We start from the raw sequence: 12517 nt of genomic DNA on the forward strand, positions 1-12517 counted from the left end.
CTGAGGCTTCTGAGTCGCATTCAACCTTTAAGGCATAATATCCACTGAAGACTGGCACACTCTGCATGTGCGAGATGAAATAGTTTGTTGAATACAACATGGGTCAGCTGGACTAAAACTTGAGCCACTTCGTCATGTTCAGCTTGCCAGTTGATTCACTAAAGAAAACTAAATGTTTGTTATGTTTGGTGTTGGAAAGCAGTCTGCTTAATTTTTAGACAATTTACATTTAGTTTTGTGGTTTACATTTTTTATGATTATTTGGGTGACTCCATTTTTATTTGTTATTTGGTTGATGCTGACATTTTACGACAATTCTTAAGTGACTGCTGCCATATTATATATAGCCACTATGCCAATTGCTGGTTATGTGACACAGAGGTCACATGATATAATGTGTCATCATTCCCCACATTTATAAGATGGCAATGCACAGCTTTTGGCATCCAAGCTTTCATATTCGTAGTAAAAACAAATGACTTTGTTAAGAGATAGTAACAATTAAAGCAAATTAGTATTAGGATTTGGTGATATATTTCTGGCCTACAATTTCAGCTTTTTGTTTCTGGCTTTGTTTGACGATTTTTTTTCAGTCTAATTTTCTTGAGAATTTGACCTCTGCCAGTTCTTGGACAATGATTTTAGCCTTTGAGTCTTCTTTGTGTCCATGCAGTTCTCCTCCGGACACCTTTCTGTGTGGCATTTAGACTAGTGTGGCTATAAAAATCCTGTTTCCTTTGACCCTCTTAATTATTACTTCTCAAAGGAAATTTTGTGCTCAATCTTCTAACCAACCCGAGTAAAAGAGTAATGTGTGTAGACTGAACAATGAATGCCAAGATTGTCCACTCTTTAAAGTCATCATGAATAGTCTCTTGAAAGTCTTCAATTATGGGTTAATGGATGCTTGTCACAAGAAAGATAGATAACTGTTCTTCTAAACTTACATAATCAAAGTTTGGCTGGAGTCAATTCTGGTAGAATTGAGTACAAGGCAGGAACAAACATTGATGGGGAGCGATAACTTTAAATAGAATTAACATTTTATCATTTAACTAGGAATACTAGCAGGGAAACCATCACAACATTAAAGATGTGGACATTATGATAGACAAAAAAGCTTCAGATTTGAGACCTCTGTAAACGAGGATACTCTGACATGATAGTCATGTGACAGATGAGCAAAAAAGCCGGAGTGCCCCTAGTGCTTCACTGGCACAGAGGTTTCTGTCTGAAGGTGCTGCACCTGTCCCTCCACCTTCCACATTCAAGGCTAACGCCTGGTATTCACTGTCACCAGCCCTTTGATAACACAACTGAAAAGCACGTTATTTTGTAGCCACTCATGGGCTCTGTTCTTTTGGACAACTCTAGTGGCACCATGCTTAAATAGCTCTCATCACTGCCATTGCAACACAGAAAGATTTGAGTAATAACTGCCACAGACTCTACCAAATACAGTATGTGTCAGAAGAAAAATGTGAGGAATCGGACAAGAGTTACAGTAGAAGAGGGCTTTGGGGGGTTGCCAGGTGCCAATGCACAAACAGGTGAGAAGCCCAGTACTCATCTGGATATTTTTTGCAGACATTCATTTTGTAGCTCATGCTAATTAAAGCCAACTTGAAGGGGTCTCTGTTAATATCTTATAATCTACTGGGAGTTTGGGCTGAAGAGACTAATTGGTTAAGCTGCTCTCTGCGGAAAAGCTGTGCATCAGGGAATGCTAGCACCTCGCCGCATTAAAATCTGCTTGGGGAACTGTAAAATGTGCAGTGACTTTCTGGTTTAGGGCTTGAGGGGAGAAAATTAAAAAAAAAAAAAGAATCATCTTGTAAAGCTAATATTTAAATTTTGGTAATGTGGCAGACGAGGAAGCTCTTCTTAAATTTAGACAAGGTGTATTTTGTAAACACATACAAATTTGCACAATAGGTCCAGAGAAAAAGACCAGCTGAAAACAAGATTTACAATTCCAGCCATACCAGATAAAGGCTTACACATTATGCCTGGTCAGCAGTAAAACTGCTTATGTGGACTTAGGTTACATATACTACAACCGCTGCAGGAAAGACAACTGAGCAGCGGGCACAGAGATACGAAGAATGTTGCTTTTTGTGGTCTAAGATCCACACTTTACTTGAATCCAGTCAGTGACCCAGGCCCAAAAGAAAAATAACTTTAGATTTTGATACACTATATTATTCCCCTAGGGGAAATTGGCTTTTTGCATGAACTTTATCTGTTTCTGGTTTAGGAGAAAGCTAAAATCAAAATTACACCTATGAGGCAAGTGCCTAAAGCAGTAGGAAAAGAGACAAGTACTTACATGTTATACAAACCTTCATGTGATCATCAGAATGAAACCATAACGGAATCTTTCACCTTTTCGTAGACAAGTGCAATGGACATCAAAAAAGATGTGCTTTATCTGCATTTTGATAAGATGTCTAAAAGTTCAAAAGTGGTTCTTTCGTATTTCTGCTCCCAGGTAAACGGCTTATATCTTGTAAAATAAAGTCTATCAAAATACATTCCCATTTAGCATTTTAAAAGTCACAAATTGTAACCTTTATCCCTGAAAAACTGAAATATGCAAATATCCTAAAATAACATTAAAAAAGCACTTAATATCAAACACATGATAAAACGAGTCAGTTTATTTCTTTAGAAAAAAATGTCTTTAAAATATGGCTTCTGAACTTGCTATTCATTACACACACTATTCCTCTTGTTAGAAATACTTTGTGACAGTAAAAGCTACTCCTCAAGTACATTTCAGTTATACAAAAAAAAAAAAAAGAAGAAGGCAACATTAAGTCTAACATGGAGCTGTTTATAGAAGCAGGGAATTAAAAAAAAAAATAACACAACCTCAAGCTATTCAGCATATATTGAAGATACTGCAGCTGCTGTATATCACACACACACGAGCTTCTGAGGGTCACTCACACATAAACACACATGATAATCAGAAATGCACATTGATAACTTGGCTTTGATGTGGATATGTCTTACCCCACAGTAGGTAGGTTTTAACACATTAAGTCAAATGAAAGTGAAAGAGCAAGGCTTGCAGCTTGCCCTGCTAGGTAGCTTTTGTGCTCGCCTTGATAAAAGTAGCTTCATGATGGAACATGGAAGAAACCATGTCACACATCGACATTCCCCTTGGTCTTGTGGCATAGCTTATGGTAGTAATGGGGATGCCTTCTGCCCCATCTCTCATAGCTGCATACGTCCATAAAGAAGGGTCCTGTATGGCTGCAGTCTTTGCACTCATAAATTTCTTAATTAGAACTCAGTTTGGTTGTGGTCAAAAGAACATGCGATTTACTTAGCTCTTTGATCTTTTTACCATTTTTTTGTGTCAGAAATTACTTCTAATGTCTATTTCAGTTTTGTATAGAGAAACAAACAAAACATCAAAATGATTTGAGGATAGAAGAGAAATAAAAACCCTTAATGTTTACCTTCAGATTTTACTCTAAAAGCTACTTAGACACAGATGAAAATGGTACTATGTTAGCTGGTGTGCTGCTGACTAAATTACTTCTGCATCATTGCTAACTTATAAAAATCACAGTCATCGATTCTTAACAAGCAAGTATTTTATAATTTGGCAAAAAATATATACTTATCTGACTCCTGTGTACTAAACACTTCGATAGGATTTAAGAAATATAAAAGTAGCATTACTATTAATTTCTGGGAGCAAGGACAAAGATCTAGAGTGTGCCATCTGACTATACAAACTCAATTCAGGAAAAAATATCAAGAATTTGGTTGGAGTGAAAGTCTGCAGCCACAGCAATACAACTGGACACACCTGCCATAGAGGCTTACACACACTGATGTTGTTGATGTGCATTGTTAAGAAATACTTGAGGTAGACCGCTGGGAGCATACATTTCTACATTTTGTGGAACTGTTCAAATGAAGCACCTTACTATGAAAGTACTATTTAAAAAGCCTGGTATATGCAGTCAACAAAATTAACGTTTTATACTGGCAAAAATGTTTAGTCACATAAACAGAATAATTAGCAAAACAGAATATCAGAAATAGAAAGCCGTTCTTTTCCGGAGCTTCTAGACTTGTTCTTCTAATCTATAAATACATACCTACATAGTCGTCCAGGCACTTTTATTGTATGACTTTAAAATTTACATCATTCGGTAAACTGAAATGTATACATACTGTATAGTATTTTGCCAAATTCAATAATTTGGCATATAGCAAACTGCCACTAGGTTTCTGTTCACAGCTAGCGCAAGAATTAAACATGAGGCCAATTATTGCACATCATGTCAGAATAATACAAAACATTCTAGCCCTGATATTACAGGGCAGTATCTGATGCTGCTCATTATTTCAACGTCTTTATGTAGCTGGGTGCTGGATGTGAGACGTAAGTTGACATTTAAGTATGACTGAGCAGGCAAAAGTATGCCAGCTTCAAGTATACGGCAATCGAGAACAGTTCAGTCTTTATAAAAAGACGTGTATTTCTGACTGAACTAATGACATGGCAATCCCAAAGTGCTCTCTAGCCAATAAAATGAAAATGGCATTCATTTAAAGGATTAGGTATAATAAAGCATTCATCATGCTGAATATATTGTGGCCTAGCAGCTAAGAAGCTAGACATGAAATCACAAAGTGGAAGATTAAAATTTCACCACAGAATCACTGTGTGATCCTGAGCAAATCGCTAAACCAGATGAAAGGTGCATAGATTGTGCAAAAAGACCAGGATATTCAGTTTAGAAAAATACCATATTAATTTCAATACTTTGTACATGGTCAGCAAATTCTACTTAGTGTAATTATAATGATCCCACTATGATCATATAAAGGTAAAAATGTTGCAAAATCCATCAGTAAGAGGGCATATAAGAAAGGAGCAACTCCAACTTAGTCTTGCAATATCTTAAAAAGTCCATAAGAACAAGACTCTTTGCCAAGCCTATGCCATCCTAAAGTAAAACTCCAACACTATGGTTCCTTCCCAGAAACGAATGAGCTGTTGTATTCATTTGAAGGTTCCTTAATGGATAAATTAAAACACATCAGAGTCTGGTCCACAAATGATGAAACAGACAAGTGGATTAAGGCAGTGGCAACTCTTCTTAGGGCACTGTATTAGCATGCACCTGTTGTATTGACACTTGGGCTTTGTATGAGTAATAATAGGATTAACAGGTACAAGTGGCATAAAAGAGATTTCTTTCAGGACTGCCTCCTTAGAAGTTTACTAAACCAGTTATGTCTTAGACTATTTCTATCCTTTTCTGAATTAAGAGAAAGCATTTGGTGGCCTTGGAGTTAGGTTAGTATGTCACAAGGTATCTCCAGGTACAACTTTACTGAGTGAATCTCACTGAAAATAAACAATGGTGAAAAATACACCATGCTAGAGGCTGCTAAAAAAGGAGGTTTAATCTACTCTGCTCAGCTTGACTCCACCACAACCCTTAAAACACAGGAAGTGCAGAAAATGACTGGATAATCTGCAAACTGCTTAGTACAAAACTGATATCTTCTCAAGGCACCTCTTCCAGAGAAATGTCACTAAACACTGTTAGAAGGCTGTAAGTGGGCTTCACCTTCCCTAGAACAAATTAAATGCTTCTGAAAAATAAAATTTGCTTTAATGCTGTCAGTTTTTACATGATTCTGGGATTCCTATCCTCTGCCAGCACTGTCTTCCAGTTTCTTATATCCCGGGATTAAAATCAAACTCACATTTTTATGTACAGTAATTGCAGTTAACAAATACTGCAAACTCATAAGTGTTTGAACAAACACTGGACCTCTCAAAACAAAACATATCTGTATCTGAGGGAAAATGTGACTGCTAAAATTGATTGTTGTAAAATTCTGAGAGTACCTGAAAGTGCTAAGAAAGTGAAAGCCTTACTTGGCCTGGAATAATGGAGAGCAACAATCTTAGATGCCACTGAAACAAGCCAAAAACAGTAGACTAACAAAGAACATTTCTCAATCACACTGTAGAAATGAATTTGAACTTCGGCTTTGTTTAAACTCCTCTGCTGTCATACCAATCTGTCTCTGCAAGTCTTGTCTGTCACCATGTGACTGTCTATGTCATTGTGTGTGTATATCATATATATATATATATATATATATATATATATATATATATATATATATATATATATATATATATATATATATATATATATATATATATATATATATATATATATATATATACACACACACACATACACACAAACACTACTTCTCCCAATATAAAGATCAATACCTCTGAATCACAGTAAGGTTGAAAGTACCATATTATATACTATGTTCTTGCTGGGAATAATAATTTTTATCTTTTGGTTCCACCATCTTTCAAATGGACTCTAAATATTACATAATTGCAATGTTCACATTCCTGACTAAATCCACTGTGCTATTTCTCATTGTTTTAGCTTGAATTCATAAAGAGTATGCAACTTTACATTATTTTTTTTTTTATTGCTACTACCATACTGTCCTCTTGACCTTTCATTCCAGATAAACTGTGTAGTGAATTTTTTGGCATTTAAATTTTACCCATTCTGAATTAGTAAGGTAGGATCTCTTGTTCCAATAATGTGGCATCTTTTGGGTCAAATCTTCTATGATCTCCAATAAATTTAAACCATGAAGTGAGTTCCTCCTGAAGATCATCCTGTAGCATACTTCAGAAAAGTCCTTGTTTTTTTTTTATTTTTGCTTGATGAATGCCCTGTAGAATGTGAAGCCCAATAATGTCACTACAGCTGCCCCCAGTGTAACTCGTAGCCAGAAAGATGACGCAGTGAGTTCAGAGCCATTGAGGTGCCTGTTAGAAAATAAATTACAAAAACTAATCACCGTTTATGAGATGAAAATACACTTCTAAAATAAAATTATGTAAAAATCATTGCTTCTAAGTAATAAAAATGATCACCTGCCACATTTTATAATAACAAATTCAAATAACAGCACACTTATCACTTGCAGAGTTCAGTGTAATACATCCACATTAAAAAAAATCATTCTAAAGTTCACACACAATTTGACCAACTTTATTATATTAAGACTACGTCTTATTGTTAATAAATGTGCATTTTGTAACATATACCCATTATTTCTGTGTGTTCTGGACAGTGTTTTTTAAGTCAACCCTGGGAGCCACCTGTGGCTGCAGGTTTTTGTTTCAGTCAGTTAGTGAGTCATTTTCTCTATAATTTATGTCATTGATGTCACTGTTTAATTAGCTGATCTTTTTCTTTTGTTTATCTTATACTTCTTTCTGAAAAATCACACTAGTATCAGATTTGCCTTTATATGAAATTTACACATTTTGTATTTTTGCAATTATTTTAAATGCTTGAATCTCTTTTGTGGTTTACCTATTAGTTTACTTTTGTACTGTGGATTTTGCTCCCTTAATTTGATCCTAGCATAATGACAGTTAACAAGGAACAGAGGAAACACAGGGGCAAATAACACTGAATGTTGAAAAGGTTCAGTTACTTCAGTGTCAGATCCACTAAAACGGTCATTCATGGAAAATGGATTAAATAATCATAACACCTGAAAAAATGCAATGAAATCAAGATGATAATGCAAATCCAAGGTAAAAAACACATCCTAATATAATATATATTAAAGGTTGCTGCATTCCATTTAAAATGTATAATTTTTTGATTGACACTAAAACATTGAAATGGGAAAATAACAGCTTGCTTAATTATGGCAGGAGTTCAATTAAAAGCAGTACTGACTGGAATGAAAACTCTGGAGCCGCAGGGAGCCCCCCAGGACTGAACTTGAGAACCACTGATCTAGACTAATGGATATTAAAACAGAATTCAAATTTTACTTGGTAATCTAATTATCATTTTATTGAAAATGTTAGTTTAACAGTCTCCTGTTTATCATAATATTAAAATTTCTGGTGTCATAGGCACGTCCTTAGAATGCAAATTAAAACTAATTTTATTCTGCACATACAGCTGTCTACATATTTATTATTTTTGCATTCTGTGTCATTACTATATAACAACTATCTAAAAATCTCAACTGGAATCAAGCGTGGGGTGGCATAATGCATATGCGTGCTTAGCATATAGCAGAGCTTCACAAACAGACCCAGAAGACAACAAAGGGAATCACTAAGCAAGCAAATCATTCTGTGCTCAGTCTGTTACATTGCTTATTAAACAGGTTTGCACTTTTTTCCTACTAATATATTGCATCCTTATAATATGCAAATCAAAGCAACACTTACGGAAACATTGCAGCCAATGCTAACTTGGAGTAAATAACAGTACTAGGCATCTCAGGTCCTGAGCAGGAGAAGGCAAGTGGAGGAGGCAGGCGGTGTTTATAGCAGAATTCAGAAGGGGAAAGTCCATGTTGCTGCTTCTGTTCAGTTAAATCTGATTTGGAAGCTACAAAAACACATGGAATCCCACTGTCCATATAGTGTTGCTGGGGAGAAATTATTACAACATTCTGCTGATTGTGAGGTAAAGGATAGTAAAGAAAAAGAAAGGAATGCGTATGGATAAAACTATTGATACAGTAAATGCAATACTAAGACATCTTAGTGAGATCCACATTTTTGATTATTAAATAGTTTTGTAACAATAAGTCATATTCAAAAGTAATAACAATAACAGAATACAATTACATGTTTTAGTAGACATCATCAAATATGAGCTTTTTAACAGCATTTTACAATGGAGTTAAAAAAGGAGCATAAATTGGCTTAATAGCTTTCATACACAGCAGACTGCCATTCAAGTGACATTCAAATGCAATCCTTTGATGTGTGTTAGTGGTGGAGGGTCAGTGACCAATTGTTGTTTCATTTTATTAAAAACATAACAGTTTTGAAACTATAACCAATAGAGTAGTATCCAAAAATTAGCAACTGAAAAATATCTATTACTTCAAAATAACCAATACATGCTTAAAACAAATATGAATAATACTCTATGAAAAGAGAAAAGGAACTGAAATAAGTTCCCCATCTAGCTATTACTATTAGTTAAGACACAGTAATTTGGTAAAAGTGTTTAAATAAGTAAGAACATGGAAAGGAACCGATTTATTGTATAATGGGAATATCAATGGTACATGATGGGCAAGAAGATCAGAGGCTTTCCATGTTTGTTCTTGTATGTCTGGGACTGAAACATCAGGGGCTTAAATCACTGATTCCTCACAACTCTTGACGCCACTGTCTATTTCTAACCCCATCCTACGTTTATATCTGTTAGGACAGTTGCACCTTTCCAGTATTATTAATTAGTTCAAACACCATTTAGTTGCAGGTTGATAACATCAGTTCTTTATAATAATAATTTGTATAATCAATTCAGTCTTATATATACTTAAATAATTGCTTTCCCCTTTCATTTATTTCCAAAGAAGTGGCTTTTTTGTACTCTACTAGTTAACTTACATAAAGCAGCAGGAGAAGTATGCTGCTGTGTGAGCTGTTGGTACATGCACGTACACTCTGCCTGATGTTTGACTAATTTGCAATAGGTATCCGAACAACTGTCAGACAAGTAAAAGAGGAAAATATACAATCCTCTAAAGTTAAAATTGAAGCAGTAAACTAATTCCAAACAGAAGTCTCAATGAACATTTAAGATGGACTAGTCTGCAAATCCAGCAGTGGTCTTCAAATGGGAATATTGAAATGTAAAAACTTTGTACAGATCTGTTTGAGATATCAGAATGAAAATTAAACCAATCTGACAAATTTATTTGAAGAATAAGTGTGTCACACCTCAAAAAATCTGGTCCATGGGTTGCTTGAGTTGTTTTATGCGGACAGACAGACAGATGGACATTGTCTTCACAATTTGTTGCTTTGTGCATTAAATGCAAACATACCTCGTAAAAGCTATGTACAAGATTAGAGGGAAAATAAACAGGACAATTTTATTTTGATACAATCAGCTCACCATGAAATTAAATACAAATGACAAAATTTGCGCAACCTCCTTCTGTAGCACAATATTTCTAATAAGGAAAGCGCAAAGCGATTGGAAATAGTAATTCAGCACAGGACGTTTTCTGCCTGTTTTACTAGTTAATCTGTAATATTGCACTCACCTTATAAATACTCGCACAATAGTTGAAAGATTTTGGATCACTAACATCATACATGAGACAGGCAACATCACAAGCTGCGTCAGAAGTTTTTAAAAATTCCGTGTCAACATCTACTTCGTAAAGCTGAAGGAATAAAAAAAGAGGGAAATAAAGTGTTGCCATCATTACATTAGAATGAAGAAGGTAAGATCAGATTGTACCATATGAGCTTCAGCTGTAATTTACTGAGAGTTTGTCCCTGTACAGGTGTCTTTTGCCAGATTTTACAAGATAAAATAGAAAAGTGTAAAGAAAGAATCTCTCTCATATTATCATATTTTATTAGATAAATAATAAAACACATAAATAAAATTATTTAGGACCACAAAAAAGTTCAGACCTGTGCCAAAATATCATACCTTGTCATGTGTCTCATTGAGGCGCAATACTCAAGAGATTTATACACTGGAAATGTTAAAATTTGTATGGTGGCAATATGTGCACTGCAGTTTACATGCACTTCTTATTAAAAACACATGTGAATGTAAATTAACACAATTTCCGTGTTTCTTAGTCACAGCTTTAATGAATAAAGAATTCTTTGAATAAATTTTAAAAAGCATCACCAGTTTCACTATATAAACAATAAAATAGATGCAGGTAGCACCTGGCTACCACATGTAGACTCACCTGACATTTTCATTAAAATCTGAAAGAGCATGTCATGATACAGACACAAGATGGGTTCTAGAAAGTCCAGTAACAATTATAAATGTTGACTGCACTCCAGTAAATATAAAATAGGTAAAAAAAAAAATTAAAAAAAGTGTAATTTTGTTAAGGAAGGTGTTCTAGTATTTTCTATTAATATATAATTCTGTTAATGAATATGGCTGAGGCTTCGAACCTTCATTACTCAACTTAGAAGAATCTATGCAGAGCCAATACTACAGTCTACAGCAGCTTTCCTAGTCACTTTAAAGAATTCTCCAGAAAGTCAAGAATGAAGTAGGACTCGTGAGTCTAGAGACAAAACAAAACATTTTTTGCAATTTGGGCCAAATATTAAAACAAGTTCAAAACTTATGACAGCTTAGTGCTGAAAATTCAAACATACACAAAAATTATAACAGCACTATTTGCCTGACATAAAACCTTAAAATTAAACTAATGATCCACTTTGTTCTGTTTTTCACATTATGCATAAAAAAACATATAGCCACTGCTGAATATATATAAACCGAACATAGACTGACTATGTACGCAAAGGGATGTAAAATTTGAAAATGATACACATGTACATATCTGCCAACCAATGTTACAGTACCAAAACAGTACCAAACACTCCTTGAACAATCTAATTAGCAAATACTTCATTACAAGGACAGCATAAGCCAATATTGCAGAATTTGACGCAAATGGAGAATTACTGATTTTAACTAGAATAGATTAACTTTTTTTATTGTGCTTACATATTTCTCAGGCAACTATTTTCAGGCCCTCTCAAAATGAAAGTCAAAAATATTTGGTTAAAAAATACATTTTTTGTAGTATAAAACTCTGTCTGATGTGTCTATGTAACAAAGGATAATGTGGCCTAGTATCCATTTTTATATCAATCACTACTTTACATAAGGAAAAACAGTTACAGATATATAGAATATGCATACATACATACATTCTAAACCTTGCTTAAGCTGATTCATGGTTTTAGGCAGCCAGAGCCAATGTTGGTGGAGCTGAGTGCAAGGTGGGAAATGACACTGGACAGAAGGCTGGCCATCCTAGTCTCTGAATCAATAGTTCCTACTTTCATAGGGACACTTAATAATAGCAAATCTTATTAATTTAATATAAAACAATGAAAACTAGCCAATTGTGCACTAGCCCAAACATAATTCAACTGATTAAACTGATAGACGACTGGGAGTCCAGTTTGACTGAATTAAACTATAGACACAGAGTACTCAAGAGAAGTGAACTGCAAAACAACAGTAGATAATCTTATGTTGCTATTCCACTAGCACCAAAAATTAGATGGAACTAGGCTAAGGTTCCTGAAACCAATTATAAAAGTTTACAGTTTGCATGACTGCTCCTCTGTATATGGAGTCTGTGCCAAGTTATAATTCTCAAACAAAGTCCTGGTAACATTGTGATTACCAAGCATTTTCAGCCAATGTCATCAAGCACATGAAAAAGCCTGTGCTGTACTCAACATGTAACAATGTCCAACATATAAGAAATTATCAGATGGGCATTCCTTAGCAATTCATCCAATAGACTACTGATCACTTGTTTTCAAAAATAAACTTACAATTAAATACTTTTCCTGGTTGTTAACGTGCACTGTATTGATGGTGTAGTAGGATAGTAGACCGGTGGAACTCTTCTGTTTCTTTAA

General features: G+C 34.7%; 1 protein-coding gene across 3 annotated transcripts in view; it reads right to left on the reverse strand.

Moving 5' to 3' along the window:
• Window positions 1–6226: 6226 nt before the first annotated feature.
• Window positions 6227–12517, reverse strand: part of rhot2 (ras homolog family member T2) — a 52001-nt gene continuing 45710 nt past the window's right edge. The window contains exons 16-19 of one of the 3 annotated variants that reach the window (XM_039775450.1): window positions 12431–12511; window positions 10135–10257; window positions 8291–8517; window positions 6227–6856 (exon numbers count right to left, since the gene is read on the reverse strand). In XM_039775450.1, the coding sequence (XP_039631384.1) occupies window positions 6739–6856; window positions 8291–8517; window positions 10135–10257; window positions 12431–12511 (549 nt within the window). In that variant the 3' untranslated portion in view covers window positions 6227–6738. The other 2 variants (XM_039775451.1, XM_039775452.1) reach the window with 2 other exon arrangements.

This window comes from Polypterus senegalus, chromosome 13, assembly GCF_016835505.1.
Source record: "Polypterus senegalus isolate Bchr_013 chromosome 13, ASM1683550v1, whole genome shotgun sequence".
Classification (NCBI taxonomy): Eukaryota; Metazoa; Chordata; class Cladistia; order Polypteriformes; family Polypteridae; genus Polypterus; species Polypterus senegalus.